The sequence below is a fragment of the Equus przewalskii genome, chromosome 4 (assembly GCF_037783145.1).
Source record: "Equus przewalskii isolate Varuska chromosome 4, EquPr2, whole genome shotgun sequence".
NCBI lineage: Eukaryota > Metazoa > Chordata > Mammalia > Perissodactyla > Equidae > Equus > Equus przewalskii.
Window position 1 is genome coordinate 85,042,227 of NC_091834.1, and position 15,406 is coordinate 85,057,632.

The 15,406-nt window shown below is 36.2% G+C and overlaps 1 protein-coding gene across 1 annotated transcript in view; it reads right to left on the reverse strand.

Moving 5' to 3' along the window:
- The window catches only part of COPG2 (COPI coat complex subunit gamma 2), a 120,825-nt gene that overhangs the window by 43,904 nt on the left and 61,515 nt on the right, over nucleotides 1–15,406 (reverse strand). The window contains exons 10-14 of the mRNA XM_008512905.2: nucleotides 9,614–9,747; nucleotides 8,998–9,065; nucleotides 7,021–7,209; nucleotides 2,118–2,213; nucleotides 1,561–1,804 (exon numbers count right to left, since the gene is read on the reverse strand). Of these exons, the coding sequence (XP_008511127.1) occupies nucleotides 1,561–1,804; nucleotides 2,118–2,213; nucleotides 7,021–7,209; nucleotides 8,998–9,065; nucleotides 9,614–9,747 (731 nt within the window). The remainder of the gene's footprint in view (nucleotides 1–1,560; nucleotides 1,805–2,117; nucleotides 2,214–7,020; nucleotides 7,210–8,997; nucleotides 9,066–9,613; nucleotides 9,748–15,406) is intronic.

Below are 15,406 nucleotides of genomic sequence, written 5' to 3' on the forward strand. Positions count from 1 at the left end.
CCTGATAGAAACTATAGCCAGGATGCTATGTGAGTACAGAGAAAGAACTTAAATCAGAATTGGTGGAGAACTAAGACGAGGAGTTGACCCTTATTACTGAGCTGAAATCTGAAGAACAAGTAGAGTCAGCAAGAGGGAGAAGGCAGGAGGAGCATGAGAGGCAGAAAGAGATACAAGTCCAAAGGCCCCGAGCCCAGAGAAGAAAGCGTGGTACAGTACTGGAGTGGACACAGCCGAGTCAGGCCACAGCACAGGACCTCTGTGGGACGGGAGGAGGAGACAAGTGAGAGACTAGAGATAAGCAAAAACAGGTTGTGGTTTAACCTCAAACTTATTATTAACAGATGTTAAATACAGGATAAATTTGTGTATTTGTAGCAGAGTAAGCAACACCAAATTTGTAAGCAGATTTTGTAGGCAAAGGCCATTTCTGTGGCAGAGTATGGTGAACAGACAGGACCTGTGTGAGACTCACACTACCAGCAGTCAGACTAGCTGGGCATCTGAATTGGACGAGAGCCTAAAGCAGCAGCCACATAAACAGAGGAAAAAGAGAATGAAGAAATATTAAGGAGACAGAATCGACAGAACTTTGCCACAGAACACATGGGGGTTGTAAAGCAGTGGAGTGAGTTTCCATCTTCGCAACTGAGTAGATGATAAAGGTGAGGATTTCAGTTTATGTTAGTCTGAACTTCCAGCTGAATTTGAAGTGCCTTAGATAACTGGACATACAACTTCAGGAGACAGACATGACTGCAGTGTCACAGGGTATCAGCAGAGCTCTGAAATGATCTCCAGGAAAAATGTGTATGTTGAGAAGACAAACCCCTACAGAAAACTAATACTTTAAGGAATGGAAGAGAGGCTCTCTAAATAAGACCGAGGAGTGATGGAAAGCTGCGGGCTATTGTGGAAATCAAGGGAAGAGAGACTCAGGAAGCATTTAGTCAACAGCACATCAGACTGACTGAGAGGGGAACAAAGAACACTAAATAGCTTCAGAAGATTTTTAAGGGAGAGAGCTAGATTATAGTGAGTTGAAGAGAAAATGGAAAATACGTTCATGGTGGCAGCTAGTAATGGTGACTTCAAGTTTATCTGACAGGGAAGTATACAGTTAGCAGCTTGTAAGAGACAACGGATCAAAGGAGGTTTTATATTTTTAACTGGAGGGACAGGGACCTGTTCATATGCTAAGGGGAAGGAAGGATTAGAGAGGAGGAAGCATAAAATTCCTAAGACCTCTTTAAAAAGTCACCTTAAAAATATATAGACACACAAATTCCACATACATTCAGACTACGACTCTGAAAAAATAGATGCCATCATAGTATTCCTATCTACTGACAGTCAAGGGTTGTCTCTAATATAAGGCAGAAATCAGGATGCAAACTGGAGTCCAGAGAAAGAGCTGCATATCTGGGGCCTAGGTATGCTCCAAGATCCCACCATCAAATAGACCTTGCAACTTCATTTTCCAATGTCATTACCACCCCCTTGAGTTAAGCATTTTAAAAGATCAGCAGTTATATCATTATTAGTGTTCCAGAGACTCACCAGCTCTGACGGCCTCGTTCTCCAGTACGACCCTATTAAAAATAAAGCGGATGTACTTGGAGGGGACAGGCGTTCTGGGGCCCTCTTTGCCCAACAAGTGTAGAATCTTAGTAGCCAGAACAGTGTGCTCACAGTCCTCAATGAATTCACAAAGGTGGGCTAGCCCTGCTTCTTTACTCTCGGGGTTCTCTTCCACAATGCTGATTATGCAGTCCACAATGGCCCGCTTATATTCAAAGCCTCCCTGGCAAAAGAGAAAACTGCCATTCACTCTGAGGACGCTTTCCGGAGAAATGCTTATACTCCAAGACTCATGCGTATAACATTCAAATTTCATTTCCCTTCCCCTATGAAAGAAACAAAAGTCTTTTTCTCCAAGTGGGAAAGCCAAAGCAATAACATGTTTAGTAATGATGAGACAACAACTAGAATCCAGTGTACCATTTGAGAGGCATGCTGAGATGGTAAAGAAAGCTGCTTTAAATACTATGGTATTTAACGGGAATCATAAGAATTTAAGATAGCAACTTCCTATGATTAAAACATAATCTACCTACATCATCTCGGAGCATGTTGGAGAGGAAGGTCATCATGACGCTGTGCTTTCGAGGGTACTTCTGACAAAGGGCACTAATCGCCTGCACAACCACCACCTAGAGAAAACAAACAGAAAGGACATTCACCTTTATAGTGACCGTACAACCACCACCTATAGAAAAACAAATACAGAAATCTTTATGACTTTAGCTACTAGCATACTTTCTCCCTTATTTACCGCAAGCTAAGAGGGTACTGTAGTTACCTAAAATGACAATGATGGTTCTTCATGAAAGATAAGCAAGAAGACCTCAAAGGAAAATAAAGAGCAATGTAAAAATACAGTTCATTTAAGAGACCCCATCCCTGTGCTCCAAGCAAATGAGCACATAAAAATTTTAAAGTGAACAGTAAAGATAAAAAGCTTAAACAGACTTATTTCCATAGAAGAAATAGAGAAAGTTACCAAGGAACTACTTCACAAAAGGATTCTAGGAGAATTTTACCACAACTTCAAAGACCAGTGTCAAGAAGTGAGAAGGGTGTGAGCTTTACCCTACTTGCAAGCTGACAAGTTAGCCTGCCCCAATTTCATGGATGCTGGCAGAAAAGACAAGACTCCTGGATCAGAGATGAAAGACAATTACAGCAATAGCAGTGGCTAGAGTATCAGCATTTTAGGGCCAGTTTCCTGAGCCCTAGTTCCCACAGGGCAATGCAAAAAGGGCCAGAAAGTACGTGTACCCACAGTAGGATGAATTATAGGAGCGGAACCCTGAGGCAAGGAACTTGAATATTTTATAGCAGGCAATAAGCACGCCAGTCCCTTGTTCTGAAGGGAAACATTATCCTTATTACACAGACAGTGTGCATGTTTGCTTTTTGCTCCCTGGGGACTACTAGCTATATCTTCCAGGGCTGTATGGAAACCCATCCTTTACTTTTGGAGAGAGATCTTCTAAGCCTGCAAAATACCTGGAAAATACAGAGCATGGAAAATGAAGGAAAACATCCACAGTCTTTTTATGAAGCAATGTACCTAAACCTAATAAAGATGGGATACATGCAAAAGGAAAAATTATAGCTGGAAATCATTTATGAATATTGATGCAAAAATTCTAAGTGATATATTAGCTAACAGACTCCAACACTACTGTAAGAAAATAATACATCATGATGAAATGGGATTTATACCAAGAATGTAAGAATGGTTCAACATTAGAAAATTGATAATATAATTCATCATACTAATGAGTCTATGGAGAAAAATCATATGATTATATCCATAGATGCTGAAAAGCTTTTTATAAAATCCAACACTCATTCGTAATAAAAATTCTTGAAAAAATAAAATAGGAATGGATGGATACTTCCACTATACACACACAGATACCTCGATTGATCCTAATGCCAGCATATTACTTAATAGGGAACCCCAAGAGTCATTCCCATTAAGGTCAGAAACAATATAAGGATGTCACTATCTCAACTATTATTTAACATCATTCTAGAGACATTAGCCAATGCAATTAGATGAGAAAATAATTAGAGGAATAAGAATTGGAAAATAAAAGACAAAACTATATTTATACATGACATGATAGTATATCAGGAAACCCTAAAGAAGCAATGATAAAACTAACTCAATAAAATAATTCAGGGGGCCAGCCCAGTGGCATAGTGGTTAAGTTCACATGCTCCACTTTGACGGCCCAGGGTTCACAGGTTTGGATCCTGGGTGTGGACCTAGCACCACTCATCACGCCATGCTGTGGCAGCCTCCCACATACAAAATAGAGGAAGACTGCCACAGATGTTAGCTCAGCAACAATCTTCCTCAAGCAAAAAGAGGAAGATTGGCAATAGATGTTAGCTCAGGGCCAATCCTCCTCACCAAAAAATAAATAAATAAATTAATTAATTAATTAATTAATTCAGCAAGGTAGCAGGATAAAGAATATGCAAAAAATACTATTCATATACATGAATAATAACTAGTAAGAAGATATAATGGGTAAAAAGGTATTTATAATAGCAACAACAAAAAAGATAAAATACTTAGGAAAAGCATTGAAAAAACATTCAAAGCTGAAAATACCATAAAATATTCTTGAAGGCACAAAAGTAGACTTGAACAAATTAAAAGACATCCTTCGTTCTTGGTTAGGACATCTCAACATCATCAAGATATCTGTTCTCCCTTAAGTTAATTTATAAATTTAACATGATCCAAATAAAAGATGCCAATGAGATTTTTTAGGAAGCTAGACAAGTTAATACTAAGTTCATAAGGAAAAATAAACACGTAAGAATAGCTAGGGGAAACAATGAAAATAAAGAGCTATGAGAGGGGACTAATGGATACTAATACATCTGACAAAGCTTCTATATTTAAAATAGTGTGTGGTACTGATGTATGACTAGATAAAGAGCACAAGAGAACAGAATAGAAAGCCCAGAAATAGACCCGAGTACATATGGCACTTTGGTACATGATAAAGATGATATCTCAAATCACTGGGGCAAAGACAGTCTTTTAAATAAACATTTGGGGGGGGTGGGCAACTGGATAGTCATTGGAAAAGGATAATATTGGAACCTTTTCTCATACCATATATAATAATAAAATCCAAAGGATCAGAGATCTAAATATAAAACATGAAACTGTACACATATTAGAAGAAAACTTTGGTGAATTCTTTTTTTTTTAAAGATTTTATTTTTCCTTTTTCTCCTCAAATCCCCCCAGTACATAGTTGTGTATTTTAGTTGTGGGTCCTTCTAGTTGTGGCATGTGGGATGCTGCCTCAGCATGGCTTGATAAATGGTGCTATGTCCGCGCCCAGGATTTGAACCTGCGAACCCTGGGCTGCCAAAGCAGAGTGCATGAACTTAACCACGAGGCCACGAGGCCAGCCCAAGGTGAATTCTTATTCACTCATTCAGATTCTATTATCTGATGGGAAAGGCTTTCTAACTGTTACTCAAAAGTCAAATGCAATAAAAAAAAAAGATTGACAAATTTAACTACATAAAAATAAAAAGCCTTTGCATGACAAAAGATGACATAAGAAAAGTCAAATGATAAACTGGGAAAAATATCATTCCATATTTCACAGATAAAGAACTAATATCCTTAATATACAAAAATCTTTAAATAATTGAGGAAATGAAAGACCAAAAATCCTATAGAAAATTGGAAAAGGACATGAGCAGACAACATTCAAAAAAAGATATTAAATGATCCTTAAAAATATGAAAAGATGTTTAACTTCCCTCATAATAAGAGAAATTCAAATTAAAACTACATAGAGATACTCTTTCTCACCCATCAGACTGGCAAAACTTCTAAATACCATACACTCTATTGGTGAGGCTACAGGAAAACTGGCACTCTTATACATTGCTGATAGAATTTAGCATTCTCTACAAAACTACATATTCATTTATGCTTCAATCTAGCATATGGTCTTCCAAGAATTTACCCTGAGGATACACCTGCAACATTTCAAAAAAACATAAGCACAAGGTTGTCCACTGCAGCATTATCTGTAGTTGCAAAATATTGCAAACTATCTAAATGCCCAAGCATAGGAGATTTGTTCAATAAACTATACTACAAAAAGACCTTCATAACCTCCCAAGGTTCCCTAAGGATTCAGAACGTCTGCTTGTATATACAGGCTAAGTTTGTTTTTTAAAAGTTTAAGTAGAGAGTAAATAGGGTTGGTCAGTTATACATCTTGACTGATAATTAAGTAAGCATGAAAAAGTAAAATCTTTCTGCTTTAATTCTTCCAACAGAAATTTATTCTTCTTTTGATTATCTCTAACACATTCTCATTAGTTCTATTCAGCATTGTACTTGAAGTCCTAGTCATTTTAATAAGGCAAGAAAAAGAAAGGAAAGGCATTTGGACTGGAAATGAAGAGGTAAAAGTGTCTCTATTCACAGATGACATGATTATACAGACAATCCTAAGGAATGTATATAACAACTACTAGAACTAATAAGAGTACTCAGCAAGGTCACAGGATACCACGTTACGGGAAAGTGAAAAAAAGTATTTTTTATATTCTAGCAGCAAACAATGAAATAGAAATTTTAATAAAATAGAATCAAAAAGCATAAAATATTTAGAAACAAATTTAGCAAAAGATATTGCAAGACCTCTAGAGTAAATGCTATAAAACACTGAAGACCTAAATAAAGGAAGAGTTATACCATATTCATGAACTGGAAGAATTAATATTGTTAAGATGTCCATTCTCCCTAAATTGATTTATAGATTCAACATAATCCCAATCATAATCCTAGTGGGTTTTGTTTTACAGAAATTGATAAGCTGGTTCTAAATTTTATATGGAAATGCAAAGGAATTTGAATATGAAAAAAGAAGGACAATGTTGGAAAACCACACTACTTGACATTTAAGGGGCACTATAAAAGCTACATTAATCTACACAATGTGGTACTGGCATAGGTTTGACAAAACAGATCAACAGACCGACAATTACATGGTTATCTGCTTTTCAGACAAAGATGTCAAAGCACTCCAAGGGGAAGGGGAAGTCTTTTCAACTAATCACTCTGGAATAACTGGATATCAGTATGGGAAAAAAACTGAACTTACCACACACAATACACAAATATTAATTCAAGTTGGATCACAGAACAAAATGTAAAAGCTAAAACCATAAAAGATTTAGAATTAAACATAAGAAAACATGTTTATAACTTGGAAGTAGACAAAGGTTTCTTAGGACACAGAAGGCAATAACTGTGAAAGGAAAAAATGGATAAATTAGACTTCCTAAAAATTAAAAATTTCTGCTCCTCAAAAGACACTGTTAAGAAAAGAAAGGGGCAAGCCAGAGACTGGAAGAAACCCAGTTTAAACATGGTCATATTTAAACTCTTACCTTGAACTCATCTGAGATTTCAGACACAAAAGAAGAGATCTGCTTCATGAGCCTGTCCACGCTGCTCTCGCTTCCTGTCTTGAGGAGCGTGGTGATGGCCAGGGTGGCAATGCTTCTGTTCGAGTCTGTGATCAAGTTCTCCAGGTCCAGATTGCAGGCAGTGACAGCAGAGGGGTGCTTCATTGCCACCTTGTGGAAGGGCAAGAAAAAAATTAAGCAAATTGCTATTGATAAAGGCTAGAACTTTAACAAAACAACAGAAGAGAAAAATAAATTTTAATTAAGGTAAGTGGCTTTTTAAAATCTAAATTGAACAATATAGGTTAAAAGTAATTGTTTCAAGAAGAGTACTTCCAACTGATAAGGTATGACAAATCATTTTATAAATGATTAACTGCCATAGTTATAGTATAGCAGAGCACTTTCTCTTCCTCGGTTTCTATACTCGTATGACAATATTATAGTCTGTCTTATATTATAGTTGGCCTGTTTTCCCTTATAGCACATGTGTAGATGGAGACCTACTCTACTAGATGTTAGGATCTCTGAGAATAGACCTAGCATGGTAAACACTGCTCAACAAAGACTGTTAATAGCTTATCACTTAGAAAACACTTCTGTATTTAAGCACGCAAACTTCAGCTAAACTGGATTGCTCATTATCTCTAAAATATGTCTGTCATGCTCCTGCTCCTTCACTTTTGTCAACAGTGTTCACTTCTCTGCCTATCCCAACATTATCCACAAGTAAAAAAATTTGAAAATTCAGCAAAGTATTAGCATCAAAGTTCATTTAACAGCAAAACATGATTCAAACTGATGTAAAACTATTTAAGTCTTAATTTCTCCCACTTAAAGGATATCACATGTATAGTGTAGAATTATTAATGTCTAGCAGTGGGGTGCTGCTCCAGACCTACTGGGGTTAATATATAATATAAAAGATAGCACCATATTACCTTTCTAAAATTCACAGAAACTGAATTCTGAATACATCTGGCCTCAAGAATACAGACAAAGGAATGTGCACCCACATCAACTCTAAAACACAGCTCAAATTGTTGTTCTAGAAAGGCTTCTTCCATGGCTGCTCTAAACTTCTCTCTCCTCCAATTGTTCATACAATTAATTTATAATCGATTATGTACTGACATATGTCTTCTACTACATTACACTTTTATTTAAAATTTTTATGGTTATTTAATGTATTCTGGTTTCTATATTGTATCCTCTAGACATATGCTGTCCAATACAACAGGCAATAGCCACATGTGACTACTAAGCATCTGAAACTGTGGCTAGTCCAGATGAGATATGCTGTGAATATATACACTGGATGTCAAAGACTTTATATGAAAAAATAGAAGGCAAAATATATCCTTAATAATTTTATACAGATTACATGTGGATATGATATTTATATATATATTAAGGTAAATAAAATAAATTACTTAAAATTAATTTCACCTTAAAAATGTTTTCAGTGTGGTTACTACAAAATTTAAAATTATATGTGACTCACATTGTGCTTCTATTGGACATCGCTGCTGGAGACCAGCACTGCCCAAGAGAATTTTCTGCTATGATAGGAATGTTCTATAGATGCACTGTCCAAGAAGGTAGTCACTAACCACATGTAGCTGTTGAGCACACGAAGTGTGACTAGAGTGACTGAGGAACTGAATTTTTAATTTTTTTAATTTAATTAATTTAAATGGAAATTATGGTTAATGGCCATCATACTGGACAGTGTAGCTCTTGACTATAAAGTCCTTAGCAGTCAGAAATGAATTATAATCTTTAGGTAAATAATAGTAGAAATGACCAGACCTAAGTCCACACATACAAGTGAGGTGCTGCAGAAGTGAAGCGCACAAATCACATCGACTAACCCTGGCGAGAAAGCCAAAGGCTTCACATTCAATGTTTCTCAATCAGACACTGATACAAGTCAATAGTTAGCAAAGGGACACCTACTTTGTTCAAGGTCCTCACAGCTGCATATCTCAAAGCTGGCTTAGGAGAGCTACAGAAAAGTTGAAGAACTAGGAAAGAAAAAAACCCAACACTGTGAATATAGTTCATTTCACTATATAGCATCTATGTGAAAATACAGTACATAAAGAATATTTAAAATATGCATGAGGAAATTAGATCCCAGCATCAAAAATTCACATGAAAAATGTATCATCAAAAAAAGAAAAAGCACTTTTTGTTGAGCTTTAAAAACTTTAAATATAGGAAACAAAGTTTGTTCTTTTCTCTAAAAAAATTAATACACCCATTTATAGTTGAATTTAAATGGTAAAAATATTTATAGTAATAAGAGCAAATGGGCTTTTTAAACATTAAGGACAACTTAAGGCATTAAAGTAACTTCTAAGTAAAAATTTTTTAATGTTCTATATGGGGAAATGGTAACTTCAGAAAAAGAAGTAAAGAACAACTAAAATAAATCATCTACATATCAGAATGTAAAGACTATATTTACAGAGCTAGGGGTCAAAAATCATCTTAATACCTATCCTACAGATCTGTGAAATTTAAAAATATAAAATATAAACAAGAGCCAGCTATCAAGTATACAACTAACCTGAAACAGCAGGTGCCAACTCCCTTGCAGTACAGTTAGGAAGATGGATGATTGCTGACGCAGCTTCATAAATAACCATTTCATGTTTATTTCGCAAGCAGCTCTCAATGAAATCAAAGAGTGGACTTTCATGGCTGCCAATAAATATACATAAGCCATCATTTAGATATCAACAAGGACAGAAGCGATACGCATGGTGGTTAAAAGCACAGATTGAGAAGCACTTGTGGAATTATGGATGAAGGACCTCTGAAAATCCACTCCTCGATAAAAGCAATGAGACTTTGCACTGTAAAACACTGTCAAATCAAGTTTTTCAGCACTCCAGAAATTAGCCAAAGGCTTACAACAATACTAGGAAGGGAACATTTATTCAAGAAAAACTCCTGAATCTTTGTAAGAACAGTAAGCTTTCTGGTGTTTTTAACGTGCTCTATTTCCATCCCCTTTTCCCAGTTTCATGGCAGCCTTGGACAACAGCAGCCTCAGAACCACAGTGACTGTGAAAGCCAGCAGCCTAGCAGCCATTGGAGGAGCAAGATGGGTTTGGAGCTCCCTCAAAAGCCCTGTCCCCAGACAACTGTCATTATTTGACCTGACTGGTGTTTCCTAGAAAAGCCCCATTCACGGAGCTAACCTTTAGTTCATCTGACCCAGAGCTCACTCAGTGAGGAAAGCCCTATCCTCAGGGAGTTTGTCCCAAAAACAATCAGTGGCAATTGTTTATCATTGCTGTTGCCAGAGGCAGCAATTCCAGTTGGGCCAAACAACAGGCTGGCCAAAAGCTTAAAAGGAAAATCTGAGGAATGAGATGTCCATAGGGAGCTTTGACAATTTCTGACACATTCCTGGGGATCTAGAAGACTATGTGCACATAGAAAGCTGTGCAAATGCCCAGGAAAGACCTGACAGAGCCCTAATCTCTCTATGCTTGACTTTCAGGTTCTACTCAAGTGGGAAGTGAAGACAAAGGCAGAGTCGCAAACACCAGAGTATGGAAGGCATACCCAACACTAAAGTGCCCATTGGAAAAAGAGCAGGAGACATGCATGTTCATTTAAAGCATTTAAGAAAATCTGTCAAATCATTATCTGATGACCCAGCTAACCAAGCAGAGACTTCAGTGCCTGCACGTGAAAAAGAATAAAGACTGTGGAATTAGCCCAAGAAAGTAACTAAACAAACAGCAACAATAACAAACTCTGAGGATGAGGAGGGGGACATCTGATTACCAGAGTTACCATATATATTATTTAAAATATCCACTTTTTGATAAAAAGTTAATGACACACACAAAGAAACAGTGAAATATGGCCCATATATAGGAGAAAAAAAGCAGTCAATAGGAATTATTCCTGAGGAAGCCCAGATGTTGGATTTACTAGGCAAAGATTTTAAGTCAACTAATAAAAATATGTTCAAAGAGCTAAAGGAAACCATGTCTACTGAATTAAAGGCATGACAATCATGCTTCACCAAAGAGAAAATATCAATAAAGAGAGAGAAATGAGATTTGTTGTTGTTGTTGTTTTTTAAGGAACTAAATAGAAATTCCGGATTTGGAAAGTGTAATAACTGAAATGAAAAATTCAAATCTGCAATTCAGCAGTGGACTTACACTGGCAATAGAAAGAAGCACTAAACTTGAAGTAGGTAAATTGAGCTAATTGAGCTTAGGAAAATAAAGAAAAAAGAATGAGGAAAAAATAACAGAGCCTTGGAGACCTGTGGAATATGACCAAGTGTGCCAGCATTTGCATAATAGGAGCCCCAGAAGGAAAGGAGAGGGGCAAAGGGGCAAAAGGAATATTTGAAGAAATAATGGCCAAAAACCTCCCAAATTTGATGAAAAATAAGCACTTGAGAAGCCCAACAGATGCCAAGTAGGATAAATATAAAAAGACTCACACAGATACACCATAGTCAAACTGCTAAAAGCATAAGACAAAGAGAAAATCCTGACAGCAGCAAGATGACAACTACTCACCACATTGTTCAGGGGTTCAGGGCACTAACAGGGTTAATGGCTGACTTTTTACCTGAAACAATGGAAGCAAAAGGGCAGTAGAATGCTATATTCAAAGTGTGGAAATAAAGACAAGAATTCTCTAACTGCAAAACTACCCTCCAAAAATGAAGGCTAAAAAAGGACATTCCCTGGGGGCTGGCCAGGTGGCATAGTGGGTAAGTTTGCACACTCTATTTCGGCGGCCCGGGGTTCACAGGTTCGGATCCTGGGTGTGGACCTACACACTGCTCATCAACCCATGCTGTGGCAGTGTCCCACATACAAAATAGAGGAAGACTGACACAGATGTTAGCTCAGGGCCAGTCTTCCTCAAGCTAAAAAGAGGAAGACTGGCAACAGATGTTAGCTCAGGGCCAATCTTTCTCACCAATATTAAAAAAAAGGGACATTCCCAGATAAATGATGACTTAGAGAATGTATTGCTAACAGACCTGATTTACAAAGAATGCTAAAGGAATTCCTTTAGACTGAAAGATTGATTCCAATCAGTGATGTGAATAATCAAGGAGAAACAAAGAACACTAGAAATGGTAAATACATGAGATGATATAAAAGATTCTATAGATAAGTTCTTTTCACTTCTCTTCTTAACTACTTTAAAGGACGTAAAATTGTATAAAGCAATAATCATAACACTACATTGTTGGATTGATAACACATGTACATGTAATATATGTGACAATAATACCAAAAGGAGCAGGGAGAGAATGAAACTATATTGGAGCAAAGATTCTATATTTTACTAAAATTAAGTTAGTATTAATCTGAAGTAGATTGTGGTAAATTAAAATGAATATTCTAATCTCTAGAGTAACAACTAGGAAAAAACTGAAAAAAAAAAGTAAATATATTGACAGAGACATTAAGGTGATACACTAAAAATACGTATTTAACACAAAAGAAGGCAGTCAAAGAGGAATAGAGGAACAAAAAGACAGGAGACATAACAAATAGCAAAATGGAAAAGATAAATCTAACTGTATCAATAATTATATTAAATATGAATGGTCTAAACTTCCTAAACAAAAGATAGAGATTGCCAGATAGGATCAAAAAGCAAGACCCCACCATAGACTATCTATAAGAGACACACATTAGATTCAAAGATACAAATAGGATGAAAGTAAAAAGATGGGAAAGATATGCCATGCAAACAGTAACCATAAGAGATCAGGAGTGGCTATATTAATATCAGACAAAATGGAATTTAAGAATATTACAAGAGACAAAAAGAAATTTCATAATGAGAAAGAGGGGAATACGTCAGGATCACTTAACAACGATAAACATATACACACTTAACAACAGAGTCTCAAAATACATGAAGCAAAACTTGACAAAACAAAAGGAGAAATAGATCATTTAACAGTAATAGTTGGAGATGTCTATACTCACCCAATAATTGATAGAAGAACTAGACAGAAGATCATCAAGGATATAGAAGACTTGAACAACATAATCACCCAACTCAACTTAGAAGATTTAACCCAATGACTATGAAATATGCATTATTTCCATGTGTATGTGGACAGTTATCAAGGATGGATTAAATGCCAGTCATGAAACAAGTCGCAACAGATTTAAAAGGATGGAAATCATCAAAGCATGTTTCCCAACCACAATTGAATTAAATTATAAATCAACAATGGAAAATAAATCAGGGAAATCCTCAAATATTTGGAAATTAAACAACATATTTCTAAGTAACCCATGGATCAAGAATAAATCAAATGAAAAATGAGAAAATATTTGAAAGCGAATGAAAATGAAAACACAGCAAATCAAAATTTATGAGATGCAGCTAAAGCAATGCTTGGAGGGAAATTTATAGATTTAAACACCTATACCAGAAAAGAAGAAAGGTCTCAAATCAATAACCTAAGCTTCCACAATTAAGAAATTAGAAAAAGCAGAGTGAACCAAGCCCACAGCAAGCAGAATAAGGAAACAAAGAGATCAGAGCAGCAATCAATGGACTAGAATACAGAAAAATAATAATAATAAATCAAGGAAACCCAAAGTTAGTTTTTGAAAAGATCGATAAAATTGACAAACCTTCAGCTAGACTAAGAAGAAAAGAGAAAAAAACACAAATTAACAAAATCAGGGATGAAGGAGAAGACAACACTGCTGACCCTAAAGAAATTAAAATGATTATAAGAGAACATCACAAACAATTTTTTGTTTGGTGTTAGTACCACTGCATCAATTCTAACTCCTAGTGACCCTGTGTACAGCACAGCAGAACCCTGCCTGGTCTTTTGCACCATCTTCTCACCTTCCAGCACTGTATCAGACAATTCTCTACTGCTGTTCATAGGATTTTCATGGCCAATTTTTTCAGAAGTGATTGATCAGGTCCTTCTTCCTAATGTGTCTAGTCTGGAAGCTCCACTGAAACCCGTCCACCATGGGTGACCCTACTAGTTGAAATACCGGTGGCATAGCTTCCAGCATCACAGCAACATGCAGCTGCCACAGTATGACAATCGAATCTTGACCACTAGACCATCAGGGCTGGCTGTGAACAACTATACGCCAACTAATTAGATAACTTGGATTAATTTCTAGAAATACCAGACTACCAAAACTGACTCACAAAGAAATACGCAATCTAAACAGACCTATGAGTTAGTTATTTAAAATCTTCCCTCAAAAAAAAAGCGTAAGTCCTGCTGGCTTCATTGGTTAATGCTATCAAATATTTAAAGAAGTAATACCAATCCTTCATAAATTCTTTCAGAAAATAAATGAGGAGGGCACACTACTTCTCCCCCAATGCCGTGATGCCAGTATTACCCAGGTAACAAAGCCTGACAAATTACCACAGAAAAGCTACAGACTAATATCCCTCCTGACATAGACACAAAACTCCCTGACAAAATACCAGCAAACTGAGTCCAGCAATATAAAAAGAATTACACACCATAATCAAGTAGTATTTATCCCAGGAACGCAAAATTGGTTTAACAACAGAAAATCAATTCATGTTATATACCAAATTAATAATAAAAGGACAGAAACCAAATCATCATCTTAATAGATGCAGAAAAAGTAATTAACAAAATCTAATATCCATGCATGATAAATACTCTCAAAAAACTAGAGGTTGAAGGGAATGTCCTCAACCTGATAAAGGACAACTTCATAAAATTCACAGTTAACGTCAGGCTTAATGCTTTCCCCTTAAGATCACGGACAAGGCAAGGATGCCTGCTTTCACCACCTCTACTGTACATTGTACTAAAGGTTCAAGACAGTATAGTTAGGCAAAAAAAAGAAATTAAAGACATCCGGTTTGGAAAGGAAGAAGTAAAACTGTCTTTGTTTACAGATGACATGAGCCTGGACAAAGAAAATCCCAAGGAATACACACACATAAATGGAACTAATAAATGACCATAGCAAGGCTACAGGATACAAGATTAACATGCAAAATCAATTGTATCTCTATATATTGGCAATAATTAATCCAAAGCAAAATTAATAAAACAATCCCATTCATAATAGCATCAGAAAGAAAATAGAAATAAATTTAATAAAAGAAATGCAAGACTTTACACTGAAAACAACAAAACCCTGCTGAGAAATCTAAATAAATGGAGAAGTCTCTGTTCATGGACTGAAAGACTCAATACTGTCAAGATGGCAACTCTCCCAAATTGATTTATTCAAAATAGATCTCTTGTTCTATTCAATACAATCCCTATCAAAACGCGGGCAGAGTTGTTGTAGAAATTCAAAGCTGATCCTAAAATTTATAT